This window comes from Garra rufa, chromosome 3, assembly GCF_049309525.1.
Source record: "Garra rufa chromosome 3, GarRuf1.0, whole genome shotgun sequence".
Lineage (NCBI taxonomy): Eukaryota > Metazoa > Chordata > Actinopteri > Cypriniformes > Cyprinidae > Garra > Garra rufa.
Window position 1 is genome coordinate 2,817,670 of NC_133363.1, and position 15,969 is coordinate 2,833,638.

At 34.6% G+C, this 15,969-nt stretch overlaps 1 protein-coding gene across 1 annotated transcript in view; it reads right to left on the minus strand.

Moving 5' to 3' along the window:
• LOC141332534 (adhesion G protein-coupled receptor L3-like) overlaps positions 1-15,969 on the minus strand; it is a gene marked incomplete at its 3' end in the record, with an annotated part of 176,426 nt that overhangs the window by 73,124 nt on the left and 87,333 nt on the right. Inside the window, exon 4 of the mRNA XM_073837662.1 lies at positions 4,325-5,125. Within this exon, the coding sequence (XP_073693763.1) occupies positions 4,325-5,125 (801 nt within the window). The remainder of the gene's footprint in view (positions 1-4,324; positions 5,126-15,969) is intronic.

Here is a 15,969-nt window from a genome sequence, read left to right on the forward strand (position 1 = left end):
TCACCAAGCCTAAAACCTTATAAAATCTCTTAAAGCAGCTTTGCGTTTGGCGCAAAATGTTTAAGCATACAGTATGCATGCTCACTAGGTCTTGAAACAGCAATAGTGTGTGAAGAACAGAACCACATCAAAGAGTCACCTTCAGATGAAGGTTAATTCCAGGAGAAACATGCCGCAGGTGTTGTGCACACACACACACACACACACACACACACACACACACACACACTGCTCTCTCTGCATGTGTGATTTGAGAAAGCTCCGAGTGGGTCATTTCCTGACTATAAATGCATGTAAGAGCATCTCAAATCACACCATCACTTAATAAGAGCAACTTCACCTTATGTCCATCGAGAAAGAGAAACACATTACAGACAGCTACGCACAATAAAAACATCCTCTCCGCAAGGATGAAAATGCACTGCAAGCATGTCTGTGGCATTAAACTGGATGGGTTATTCAGGTAGAAAGTTATAAACAGTGTAACCAACTTGCTCAGCAAGATTCTCTTCAAACTATTGCTCCACAGAAAACTCTAAAGCACTAATGGCAACACTAATGCGTTTAGATTTGAACACTAGCATATTTGGATGCTGAACACACTCTGCAATATAAACTAGATGCTGCCTAATATAAAAAATAAAATAAAAAGTATCAAGTAGCATGTGTAATTTCTAGTTGAAAGCAGTGAAAAGGAGCAGTTTGTGTGATGACAGCTCATGACAGGCTGAGTGGAAATGTGAAGTGGCCGCAGCTGTTACCTCACTGTCAAAAACACTTTCATTCAACTGTGTCCAAAACTTTATCTTACTGATCAAACACAACCAGACAAAATTTAATTAAATGCATGCCGTCCTAACTGCTGCTGTCAAGAGGGAGACATAATTGTAACTTTGAACACAGATTTGTCTGTCAATGAAAACGAAGCTTTCATTAAGAAAATACTCTTCTTGTTAGAACTTGCCGGCTAAGACAGATATCAAATATTATAATTCTAATAAATAAAGAACAATATAAATATATGTAAGATTTTTGTTTTAACTATTTAAGTGAAATGTAAAAAGAACTTGATTAAAAATAATTTATATTTTTTAAACGTTATTTAAATTTTTGCATAATTAAAAAAAAAAATATATATATATATATATATATATATATATATATATATATTAGAGGATGGATATCCGAGCCGAGCCCGACGGTACCCGACGGAACCCGACGGGTCGGGCCGGGTTCAGACAGATATTTAGAAAGGATGCTCGGGTTCGGGTCGGGCTCGGTCACCTCAGCGCGATAGTGCGCCCGTGTTATAACGGCACTTTTTGCCCAGTGTGCACTGACGCTCTCATCTGTTGACATTTCCGAACGCTTTTTTTACAGTTGCTTAATAAAAGCGGGCTTTCCACACAAAAAAAGTGCATGTGTCATTAGTATGAGTGAAAAAAGAGATTTTAACTGTGTCGGGCTGGGATCGGGCTCGGACATAAATATCTGAATGCTTGTCGGGCTCGGGTCGGGTTCGGTTACTGCTCTGTCGGACTCGGGCCGGGCTCGGACAGAAAAATGCGGCCCGATCCGCACTCTAATATATATATATATATATATATATATATATATATATATATATATAGATATATATATATATATATATATATATATATATAGATATATAGATATATAGATATTTATATTGTATAGTTTACAGAAATAATAATTTAACAGAAATAATCTTTAAGATATATTTTATAAAATAAATAAAGGGCAAATATATATATATATATATATATATATATATATATATATATACACACGTGTTTATTTTTTCCCCTTTATTTATTTTATAAAATATGTCTTAAAGATTATTTCTGTAAAATTATTATAAATAAATTATAGAAATAATTATAATAAATTAATTATTTAATTAATAATTTTTTATTTATTTATTTATTTTTTTTATTATTATTATTAATTAATATATACAGGTCCTTCTCAAAAAAATAGCATATTGTGATAAAAATAAAATGATAAAAATGCTATTTTTTTGAGATAGGAATTTTGGGTTTTCATGAGCTGTATGCCAAAATCATCAATATTAAAACAATAAAAGGCTTGAACTACTTCAGTTGTGTGTAATGAATCTAAAATATATGAAAGTCTAATGTTTATCAGTACATTACAGAAAATAATGAACTTTATCGCAATATGCTAATTTTTTGAGAAGGACCTGTATATATGTATATATATATATATTAGATTTTTGTTTTAATTAATTAATTAATTTATTTATTTTGCATGGCCAAAATAAAACAAGTTTAATTAACATACATAAGGGTTTAATGTCTTTAAATACAAAATATATAAATAAGGGAGGAAAACTCATTTATATTGTTCTTTTAACATTTGTTTGTTTTATATTTACATTGAAATGGTAAAAAAAATTACAATGTAAAAAAATACATTTTAATATAATATAATAGTAATAATAGTTTTGTAGCAGAAAACTCTTTTCTTTAATTTAACAATGTGGTGGCAATTATGATGCTTTGGCTTGCAATGTGAGTGACCATGAAAAAAAAAATGTACAGGGCAATTAAACATTTTCGCAAATGATTTCACTTATTATGTTCTCTTAGCGATGACCCCCAGTGCAACTCCTGCATATTACTGTATGCAGTAAGAGTATTTTTCCCACAGTGTTAGTGAAGATGTTTATGAAAGTTTTCTTTCTTTAAAAGGCTTTTAATTAAATGGCGAAAGGAATGTCACACATTTGAGAAACATTGGCTCTGTAATTAGTGCCGGTCCAGTCGACGACATTCCGACTTTCAGTAAGCAGCCATGAAGTTCCCCTCCGAAAACTTCACTCGATGCTTTCCAATTAAAGAGAACATTCCAAAGTTTCTGCTCCGACCACAAACTCAAGCAAACAGCATTGAAGCTCATTCGATCTGTGGGCCGCCCGCAGACACTAAACAACTCATTTCACTAAATCAAAAGGCAACGCTTCCATTTTCACAACCACAACATTCCCACCAGCAGCTCCACCCGCGGATTCACCAAAATGTTATTAGTAGCTGTGCTAGTTTTAAGGAGCCAGCGAATCTCATTAAAACATGTCATATTTCATCCTAAAATCATATGAAATGCGAGACTATATTTATATTTTTTTTAACAAAAAAAAAGTTTACTTTTAAGACTATTTTATTTCATTTTTTTTATTTTTATTTATTTTCGTTGTATTATTTTGTTGTTGCATTGTGACATGAATGAAATTTTATATACATTTCAATTTCAAATATGTATTTTATTGTTTCTATGTATTATTTCTATTCATGTTGATTCTCATTTGTTTTTAATTAATGAAGTAGCACAAATTTAAAAAAAGTACAAATGTGATGTTAAATATTTATGATTATTATTTTATCTAATAGTATCTTATATGTGACGCTGGACCACAAAACCAGTCTTAAGTATACATCTCAGTTTTGTAAAATTTAACCTTATGACTGGTTTTGTGGTCCAGGGTCACATATGTTATACAGTGAAATATAAATATTTACAGTGCAAAATAATAATAATAATAATAATAATAATAATAATAATAATAATAATAATAATAATAATAATAATAATAATAATAATAAAAGAATTCTAAAAATAGACTTTAATTACTTTAAAGACTCCATGAAACCACTTGATGAGTGCATCATTCTTTCTTGCACTGATGTATTTCCTGCAGAAACAGGAAGTTGGGGAAGGACATATATGGAAGGGTTGTATTCCTTTATATACACCAGAGACACCCCACACAAAAAAGCTAAAAAAAAAAAAAAATCTATAAATAGATAAATAAATGTTAATTTTTCCAATTATTATTCATTAATAATAATAATAATTTTGAATCGATTAATCGCGACAAAGTTTTGCAGCTCTATTAATATTATTATTATTAATAATCATAAATACATTTTAATATAATCTAAAAATAGGGGGGAAACATATATTATATTTTTGTTGTAAATGTATGTATTTATTTATTTATTACTATTTTTTATTATTTTTTTGCCTCAAAATGTATTAGGAAAGTATTTGATTAAAAAGTACTCTAAAATGTATGTTTTGTAACAATATGTTTACGTTAAAGCTATGAACTATGATTTTATCAACTTCTAAGAGTACAGTAGCAAACAAATGATCAGGCATTGACTAAACGGCACAAAACTTGAACGATGTTGAAGTCATAGGGTCTTCCCAACTATTTTCTTTTTGAAACATGCTTTTAATTCAATTCACTTTGAGAAAAAGTAATGCAAACAGCTCTTACCCAGCCTGTTATCCAGTACTCCGAAATCCAGCGTATATTTGACCACGTGGTAGTTATTCCACACATAGAGCAGATTATCTCTGGGATTGTAATCCACGGCAGCGATGTACTGGTACGAGTTCGGGAAAGGGATGTCCAGATAGCCGTCTTTGCTGAGCTCCGTGTTGTAGATGTAGTCGATTTTATTCCCAGTGGCTTCGCTGTCGTCGTCTTCGTAGACGCTCTTGACGACGTACAAGATCCCACAGATCATGAACGCGTTGGAAGCGGAGCGTTTGTCGTAGGCCGTATCCCACGTTCCCTCCACACGTAATGTATACGGGTTGAGCTGGCTGATCACGATCCGGCCGTTGTTTTGCTCCGTGGCGTAAATCACCCAAAGGCCGTTCTCGTCCACCGCCAAATCGATATCCGACTTGCCGCCCCAGCGGTACGGCGACGTGTCGTGGTAGTTGGCGCTAGCGATGATGGCCTCGCCGCTCTTAATGCGCGTGCGCAAATCGAACTTGACGATATTCCTGGTTCGCTCCTTGTTGAAGAACAGCGCGCCGTCGTAGACGACAAACCCGGTGCCGTCCACCCGATGCGGGAGCTTGTAGGTGGTGGTGGGTCGTCCGGCGATGAAGTCCTCTTTGCTGGAGTATTCGGTGAGAGTGTCCGTGCGATACGGCGTCCAGGGCATGTAATAAATCTTATCCGAAGCCTGGAGGGGGTCTTTGCACCAAGCTCCTGACTGGTGGTCCGACTCGAACAGATGCTCGCTCTGATAAACGCCACGCAAAAGCCCTGGGCACAAGAAAACTACAGACAAACACAGAGAAAGACAAGTGAGCAGGTCTGAAAGCACTTCATTCTTGTTTTCATTTGATAAGATGGATCACTGCTGGCCACTCGATCACGATATGTTAGAAATGTGTTGCTGAGTCAACGCTATACATTTGGGCTGCTTTGAGTGATCCATTATGTATATGAAAGGAAAGTGATAAACACAAATTATGGAGGAAAATGAAATGTTATTTGGATGGCAATCCTTCACTATGCTTCAATATACTCCTGTATTTCTGCTCGACAAGATTGTGCCGTATCGCTTTTGCTAGACAATGAGTGATACTCGCACAATGCAACACTTCTGGCCTAGAAGCATTCATTTAGAAATGAAGACTGTGCCTTCCTGATGTGTTGAGTAATAGACTGGAAAACACTATAGACAGAGGACAAACCAGTTCGCCCAAAAATGTAAACTAGCCCATGATTTACTCACCTTCCAGGCATCCTAGGTGTATATGACTTATTTTGATCAGAGTTACATTAAAAATTAACATGGTCTTCCCAAATTTTATGATGGCGGCATAGCAGGTGTTTCTCTTCATCAAGTCCAATATCCATAATACAAAGTGGCTATGGGAGTGAATAAAGGCCTCCTGTTAGGGAATCGATGCGTTTGCCTGTGAGTCTAGTGAAAAAACGTTTGTTTACAGGAGCAAAAGAAGCAAAGTTTCCTTACTTTAGCAAAGGAAAACCAGTCTCTTCTTAGTTTATATCGAAATCTTCTGACATTTTCCTTTACAAATTCTGCTTCCGTTTGGGGGACGCTAGATTAAAGTGATTATTGCATTTTAAATTTCAATATTTTTCTTACAAAAATGCACTGATTCACTGCAGGAGGCCTTTATTCAAGTATGCATATATGCATAATTGGACTTGTTTTGGACTGATGAAGTGAAACTCCTGCTTACGTCATTGTAAAGCTTGGAAGTGCCAGGATAATGTTTAATATAACAATGATTGGATTCGTCTGAAAGAAGTAAGTCAAATACACCTAGGATGTCAGAAGGGTGAGTGAATCATGGGCTAATTTTCTTCTTTTTTTTTTTTTCATGGAGGAGAATTAAATGTTATTTGGATGACAATCCCTCACTATGCTTTTACCAACCAGCAGCGGTGATACTCCTGTATTTCTGCTTCACAAGATTGTGCCGTATCGCTTTTGCTAGACAATGAGTGGTACTCACACAATGCGACACATTACATCTGCTGCATATTTTGTTATTGTAGCAGATTCTGGTCAAGAAGCATTTATTTAGAAATGAAGATGCTGCCGGCCTGATGTGTTAAACTACCAGTGTTGAGTTATAGACTAGAAAACACTACAGTCAGAGGTCGAAGCAGTTCACGCAAAAATGAAAATTAGCCCATGATTTACTCACCTTCCAATAGGGTGACCCACCCCGCTTTGTCCCACACATCACATATTGAGAAAATGTCCCGCATTTTCATAGGTCTGTTGATTTTTAAGTAAATGTCCACAGACCTACGTTCTTCGGCCTATTAAAAACGTTTTTTATTCATTATTTTTGCGGCGTTTTGCGTGGACCTCATCAAGTTATCTAGCACCACCTACAGAAATGGTCGAGCGCACGTGGAAAAACACGATATTATCCTTTGATTTTAACCAATAAATAAATCGATGCAGCTTTCAGACACAACTATCTTCTTATTTTAATTGTTTGTTTGAGGCGGTTTCTATGTTATTTTAATGGCAAATGTTTAGAGCACATTACTGTAATGCGAGGGTGCATCAAAATGCACGAGCACAAATCTCTTTTTCTTGCGGTGGATTCTCTTCGCTCTCGTACGAAATGCACAATGCGACATTTTATCTCCTGCATATTATGTTATTGTAGCAGATTCTGGCTAAGAAGCATTCATTAGACTGGAAAACATTATAGTCAGAGGACAAACAGAAATTGAAAGGGTTACCCTCCAGGCATCCTAGGTGTATATGACTTCTTTCAGATGAATCCAATCAGAGTTATATTAAAAATTAACCTGGCACTTCCCAAGCTTTACAATGACACAGGTTGGTGTTTCTCTTCATCAGTCCAAATCAAGTCCAATAAAGTGCATCCACCTATAATTCAAAGTGCCTCACATGGCTCCAGGGGGTGAATAAAGGCCTCCTGTAGTGAATTGATGCGTTTTTGTAAGAAAAATATCCATATTTAAAACATAAGAATCACCTTAATCTAGCTTCTGCCAACTGGTCGTACCCGGAATGAAAGTTGTGCATGCACCTGTGAGTCTCGTGAAAAAAACAAACAAACAAACAAAAAAAAAAAAACACGTTTGTTTACAGGAGCAAAAGAAGCAAAGTTCCCTTACTTTAGCAAAGGAAAACCGGTCTCTTCTTAGTTTATATCGAAATCCTCCAAAATTGTCCTTTCCAAATCCTCACGTTGAAGTTCTAATTTGTGATTACGCAACTAACCCTGATGCTTTTTTGCATTGATAGATGCATTGGTGCCTCATTATTTTGAATGAACATTGCTGATGCTTTTTTTGCATTGATAGATGCACTGGTGCATCATTATCTTGATGCATTTTTTTGCATTAATAGATGCATTGGTGCCTCATTATCTTGAATTTGGGGTAGGGCATTTTTGTTTATTCTAGTTGTATATTTCACTCAGTGCTATAGATGGTTTCCAATACTCTTTTACAAACATTGTTGATGCATTTTTTGCATTAATAGATGCATTGGTGCATCATTATCTAGAATTTGGGGGGCCTATTACGCCATCTGCCTGGAGCTGCTTCCATGTATGACCAGGTGGCGGAAGCTAGATTAAAGTGATTGCTGCCTTTTAAATATGGATATTTTTCTTGAAAAAACGCATTGATTTGCTACAGGAGGCCTTTATTCAATTATGCATAAATGCATAATTGGATTTGTTTTAGACTGATGAAGTGGAACACCCGCCTATGCCATTGTAAAGCTTGGAAGTGCCAGGATAGTTTTTAATATAACTCTGATTGGATTCATCTGAAAGAAGAAAGTCATATACACCTAGGATGCCAGAAGGGTTGAACTGGTTGAACTAACCCTTTAACGCTTATTTACGGTTATTTGAATTAAATTAGAACACAATTAAATTTGCTCTTTTTTTAAAGTTAAATTAAAATAGTAAAATTACAATACTTCTTTTCTAATTTCTACACTTAGACATTTTGAATTTGAACTGCAGTAACGTTACCCATTTAAACCGCAAACTGTCAGCAATTCATACTGCACTTTTAATATTTTATTGGCGGAAACGGCAAGAGAGCTTTTATTTTGATGGAAACCCCAGATTCAGTGGAAACAGGCTTACAAAAACACTACAAATCTAGTGAAATGCTGTAATCATCTGCGAAAATAAAGCATAACTGGTGAACTTTGTGTTCCCAAACGCCAGCTAAACTCACAGCACATGCAATAAACAAGTTCACTGCATTGACTGTGAACTGAGCATCACTATCCTGAATTAACATTGTTGATGCATTTTTATTTTTATTTTTTTTTATGTTTTGCATTAATGGATGCATTGGTGCATCATCTTGAATTTGGGGGATAGGGATTTTTTGTTAATTCTGGTTGCATATTTCACTCAGTGCTATAGATGGTTTCTAATACACGTTTACAAACATTAATGATGCATTTTTCTTGCATTAAGAGATACATTGGTGCATCATTATCTTGAATTAACATTGTTGATCTATTGTTGCATTAAGAGATGCATTGGTGCATCATTATCTTGAATTAACATTGTTGATCTATTGTTGCATTAAGAGATGCATTGGTGCATCATTATCTTGAATTAACATTGTTGATCTATTGTTGCATTAAGAGATGCATTGGTGCATCATTATCTTGAATTAACATTGTTGATCTATTGTTGCATTAAGAGATGCATTGGTGCATCATTATCTTGAATTTAGGGGGCATTTTGGTTTATTGTGGTTGCATATTTCACTCAGTGCTATAGATGGTTTCCAATGTTTTTTTTTCAAACATTGTTGATGCATTTTTTGCATTAATAGATCCATCGGTGCACATTTATCTTGAATTTGGGGGGCATTTTTATTCATTTTGGTTGTATATTTCACTTAGTGCTATATATGGTTTCCAATACATTTTTAACAAACATTGTTGATGCATTTTCTGCATTAATATATGCATTGGTGCCTCATTATCTTGAATGAACATTGCTGATGCTTTTTTTTGCATTGATAGATGCAGTGGTGCCTCATTATCTTGAATTAACACTGCTGATGCATTTTCTGCATTACTGTATGCATTGGTGCCTCATTATCTTGAATGAACATTGCTGATGCTTTTTTGCATTAACAGATGCACTGGTGCCTCATTATCTTGAATTAACACTGCTGATGCATTTTCTGCATTACTATATGCATTGGTGCCTCATTATCTTGAATAAACACTGCTGATGCTTTTTTTTGCATTGATAGATGCATTGGTGCCTCATTATCTTGAATGAACACTGTTGATGCTTTTTTGCATTAATAGATGCATTGGTGCCTCATTATCTTGAATTAACACTGCTGATGCTTTTTTGCATTGATAGATGCATTGGTGCCTCATTATTTTGAATGAACATTGCTGATGCTTTTTTTTTGCATTGATAGATGCATTGGTGCCTCATTATCTTGAATGAACACTGTTGATGCTTTTTTGCATTAATAGATGCATTGGTGCCTCATTATCTTGAATTAACACTGCTGATGCTTTTTTTGCATTGATAGATGCATTGGTGCCTCATTATTTTGAATGAACATTGCTGATGCTTTTTTTTTGCATTGATAGATGCACTGGTGCATCATTATATTGATGCATTTTTTGCATTAATAGATGCATTGGTGCCTCATTATCTTGAATTTGGGGTAGGGCATTTTTGTTTATTCTAGTTGTATATTTCACTCAGTGCTATAGATGGTTTCCAATACTCTTTTACAAACATTGTTGATGCATTTTTTGCATTAATAGATGCATTGGTGCATCATTATCTAGAATTTGGGGGGCTTTTTTTTTCATTCTGGTTGCATTTTTGCCCTAATACCCAGGTTATTCCCAATTTTTTTTTTCAGAATGTGTCCCACAGGAAGCCAGAATTTCATACGAGATTATGTTCCCTTTTAGGATTGAATAAGTTCTTCAAAAGTGTGTGCATCTACTACAGAAGCACTAAACTCTCCAGAAGAGTTGAGCTCAGTCCTAATTAAACACACCTGAAGCAGATAATCAAGGTCTTCTGGGTTTCTAGCAGCTTCCAGACAGGTGTGTTGGATCTGAACTCTCTTCCTCAAGGAGATGGATCGGACACACGCAGAAAGATTTCATTTTGACTTGAAGTTGGCATTTAAAATTTTGATAAATAAGAGGTGGCTTATTAATGACAGCTGGTCAAAGGGGCCAGAGGCCGCAGAGACATAATAATGAGCTTATATTTATTACAATCCGAACGGATTCCATCCCGATGCTAAGATATTGTCAATTTGTGTCAACGTGATTTATTGCGTCTGCACGCACAAAACTAATAATAAGCGTATTTTGCTCCATTCGGCTTCGGTCTAAGCAGGCACGCAGCATCTGAACAGAAAGATTGTGTTTCTTTCCAGGGCATTCGCTCCGAGAAATTGATTAAAGCCCAAGCCTGACTGCGGCGATCCATACACTTAACCAGATTAGGTTAGAAATATATAAACTCATTCCAATTAATTTCCTGCAAGGGTCAAATCTGTTGATACCACAGACAGTGTAATGTTCAGAGACGGCGGTAAGCGAGCAGCACGTGCGTTTCTGTGATCGCATGAATACATCTGTGATATTTATCATTGCAGAAATGCCCTGAACAGTCAGTAAATTAAAGCAAAACGGTTATTTTCGTACAGCTGGAAGCTTTTATCATATCAGTTTCACCCACTTTCATTGTTCCTGGGGTTGATTTTATGAAAACTATAAAAATCACTCTAAAACGGTCTTGTTAAAATGTTTTACCTGCAGTTTTTATTTTTTTGCTACAAATGCCATTAACCAGATTTCACTGCTTTACCATTTACTTTCAGTGCTAAATTATGAAAATCCATAATAAAAAATATATGTATATACTAAATAGGGTAAAATAATCCATTTCAATATTGACTGTGAAGATTATTAATAATTTATTGTCTAATAAGGCTTTATCTAAAATTATTTTGGCCCTTTATAAAAATCATTTAAATATTAATTGTGTGAAAATTATTTATTTAATTACATTTATTGTAAGTATAATAATTAATTTAATTTATTGAATTTAATCTTTAATTTATTAATTTCCTATAAAAGTTTAATCTAAAGGTATTATTTATTTATTTAAATAATTATTCTGTCCTTTTTTTTTACAAATAATGTATAACAAGTGAAAATGCAACTTGGTAAAATATATTGTATGGGAATGATTTGTGTGAAGATCATTAATAATTTATTGTAATTATTATAATAACATATTCCCTAATAAACCTTTATTTTTTATGTTTACAAATATGTAAACAAAATTATGCAAGAGTGAAAATACATTTTAAATACATAACTTTACATGTAAAATCTAATTGTAAAATATCTATTACATTTATTATGTAAAATTGTTTTGTAAAAATAATTATAATAATTGATCCCCTAATAAAGCTTTATCTAAAATGAAATCTTTCTTTCTTCTTTTCCAAATTATGCAAACAATGAAAATATCTTTAAAATACATGACATAAAGATTATTTTGCAAGTAGAAGATTGAAAATATTTTAAAATGCATAATATAATGTACAACTTATAAATAAAACCAAAATATATCATCTTCACATAAGTCATTTTCACAAAATCCATAGCAAAATATTGTATTACAATTATTAAAATATTTTGTAATAAAACTTTATTTTTTTCTCTTTACCACATGATGCAAGAAGAGTGAAAACAAATTTAAAATGCATATAATGTAATATACTTATAAATAAAACAGCAATAAACTATTCTGATATTTATTGTGATAAAAAATATTTGTATTAAATATAATTTATTCTCTAATAAAGCTTCACCTATTTTTATTTTTTTTATCAAATTATGTGAAATGTATTACACTCTTAAAAATAAAGGTGCTTCACGGCGCCATACAATAACCTTTTTTTTTTTGTTTAAATGGTTCCATAAAGAACCTTTAACATCTGAAGAACCTTTTAGTTTCACAAAAGCTTCTTTCTGGCAAATAAGGACTTCAGATTATAAAAAGGTAGGCAAGAAATTGTTCTTTAAAGAACCTTTGACTGAATGGTTCTTTGTGGAACCAAAAATGATTTTTCTAAGGCAAGAACCTTTTTTTTTTTTTTTTTTTTTTTTAAGAGTGTATATAATGTAAATGTAGCATATAATATAACATATTAAATATGATTGATGTGGTTGAGGAAATTACATTTCTATGGTCCAAAAGAAAAACATCATATTTCCCCTGTGGTGCATTTATGTTCGCATTATTAGACAAAATAAGCCAGTGAGTTTGTAAAGTTCCTTCTAAAGGAATTTAATTCCCAAAAGTCCACGGGGCCAAAAGTGGCCGTAGTTGAAGAAACTCATTTCGTTCCTTGATACTGTGAAAAATAAAGCTTCCTCTGCATCCGTGACTGAATCCAGCGGCTCCATTAGGAAGCCTGAGCGTCTCTGAGAGAGAAAATGATACGGCACTCAACGCTTACGCCGGTCTTACACAGGTTAATGAAGTGGGCAGTTCTGCTCCTGCGTCAGCGCCGTTACTTCACACAAACACACACGACTCTCTGACTGTCCATCCGGACCATTACAGTAATACACTGAGAAAGCAGCAAGCTTTAGTCTGTATCTTAACCCGGCGTTTAAAGCCAAGCCCCAAACACCCAATGCAATCAAGATCACAGCGCTCTAATGATGCTGACCCAAACACAACTACAAACACACATTTAAGACTTTAGAGAGAGTCTCTAATGAAAGCACAGGGACTGAAAGAGGCCTGAGGAAGTGCTTTTCAAGGAATAGTTCAGCCAAAAATATCATTTGGTCTTCATTTAGTCAGTCTCATGTCAGTCCAAAGCCACATAGGGTCTTTCTGTAATCAGTGAAGCACTAATAAACACTGACCAGCCAACTAGCTTCAAAAATGACAAAAACACCACAAAAGTAATCCATATTACAACTGTACATCTACTGAAATAAAAAAAAAAATAGGTTGTTTGCAAATGACGTCATTGCTGTGGAGGGCAGGAAGTGATTTTTCGCCATAGGAATCACTGGCGTTGTTTATGGTTGCTCAAATCGGTCAAACTGAGAAACCACAAGGAGCTTTTATCATGTAGGAACAATTTGCTGTTCATAAGTGGGGAAAGGCAAGAAATTGACTGAAAAGTGCAGGAAATGTGGCTTGTAAACCTCCATCTGTGGTCAGGAGGAGATAAGGATACTGCTTGTGTGTGCAAATTGTTAAAGGTGCCATAGAATGCATTGATACAATATTTTAAATTGTTCTCTGATATCTATATAGAAGGGATATGGCTAAGGTAAGGGCAAAAATTATCCAGAAATGGTTTTACAAGTCCATTTACAACCCTAGGATTTGTCCCTAGAATGAAATGCTCTGTTATTACCTTATTTGGAAGCTTCATGAATAATAATGATGAGCTTTGCTCTAATTGGCTGTTTCACAGAGTGGCTCATTTCAGTAGCTCACACTTCGAGGAAAATATATATTTAATCACGGAGCTCGAGCTGCTATTATAATGTGGGGCATTGAAACTGCCATTTTGAATGCATGATAACTTTTTACTTTGACTTTTGAGATTTGTAGTCACACATGCTCTGTGTAACGCTATACTACAGTGGCAGTACTAAGCAGATTAGACCAGTGTAGTTGCTGTTAGTGATGCTCAGGATCTGCAAATCATTCGCCATCGTCCACGCAGTCATCTCTCCTTACTCTGTTTATGTGGTAAGTGAAATTTTATGTACTGCAATGTAACAGGTTACCGCTAGCAAGAAGCTAACCGTGTTCCTTTAGTGGCTCGCCTTACTTTATTAGAACGCATTATTTGTTTTCCGTGCCTTTCTGAGTTCAGACACCAACCCATCCCTGCACATAACATCCCCTGCACAACCTGGAATGTAACATTTATTCCTGTGATCTGCCATTTTCGCTATTGCCCTCGCTTTGTTTTTTCACAATACTGTCCTCCAAAGGCAAAGTGCAGTAACTACGCCAACACTGAAACTGAGAAAAATGCCTTTAAAGTTTTTACACCAGCTAGTCAAACATGTTGACACTCTTGTTTCTCTTAAACAGGACAGAATTGAACCAGGAGACTTTGCCACAAGACAACAGTTGTCACAAAGTCCATTTTAAGCCTTAACTCAATTTTGACCAAATGTGTAGTTACTGTGCTTTGCCTTTGGAGGGCAGAATAGCCTAGCTGCAGAACTTCTGATGATTGGGCGATGCAAATGTTGGGGGTGTGACCATTAATGATCCCGAGACTATATCATCAGAGTTGCTGTTATGTTAGGATTGGCCTCTTTTTCAGTAGTCTTTTGCAAACAGCAGATTTATATAAGAAGTAGGAAATGATGGTGTTTGAGACTCACAGTATGTCATGTCCATGTACAGAACTGTAATTATTCAGCTATGCACAGGTAAATACAGTTTTCCATTCTATGGCACCTTTAAGAAAGGATAATATGTTAAGATAAATAATAAATAATAAAGAAATATATAAATAGATACAGGATGAGAGTGAGAATTCACTCAATGCTTAATGCACAAGTTGACAATGTAAGATATGTGACCCTGGACCACAAAACCAGTCATAAGGTTAAATTTTACAAAACTGAGATGTATATATAATATAAAAGCTCAGTAAATAAGCTTTCTATTGATATATGGTTTGTTAGGATAGGACAATATTTGGCCGAGATACATCTGTTTGAAAATCTGGAATCTGAGGGTGCAAAAAAATCAAAATCCTGAGAAAATCACCTTTAAAGTTGTCCAAATTGGGTTCTTAACAATGCATATTACTAATCAAAAATTACATTTTGATACATTTACAGTAGGAATTTTACAAAAAATCTTCATGGAACATGATCTTTACTTAATTTCCTAATGATTTTAGGCATAAAAGAAAAATCAATAATTTTGACCCATGCAATGTATTTTTGGCTATTGCTACAAACATACCCCAGCGACTTAAGACTGGTTTTGTGGTCCAGGGTCACATATTATATTTGTAGCTTACTTTCTAGGCTATAATCAGTTCGAAATTTGAATAAAAGTTTTGCTTTACGTTCGTGACTGAAAAAGCTGAACGGATGAGATTGAGGAAAGTCTGTACTGTACTGTTTTAGACACTATTACAAGAGAAAGGTATAAACATTTATAAAGAAAATAAAAATCACATATGTTTTTGAAGAGGAGTGGTTTTTCAACTAAATTGAAATATTTGACTGTCATCGCGGCAGTGGATATAAGCTAAGGAACTAATCCTGATTGCAAACAATTTCGAAAGTGATTTCCACATGTATATGAAGGATGCAGGATATATGTCACTCCTGAAACTACTGCTGTACAAGGTTTTTGGCTATTTGTCCTGTTAGCAGCATGTGAAGTGAGTAAATAGTGCTTCCATATATTGACTAAAAAGCTGTTACTCACTTAAATTTATGGCAATCTCACAAGGTTCTGTTGTAATCAGTCGCCAACACAATATCTTATTTACATTGTGTCTATGTGTGCCATTTAGCATTGTCTCACCCTGTATCTATT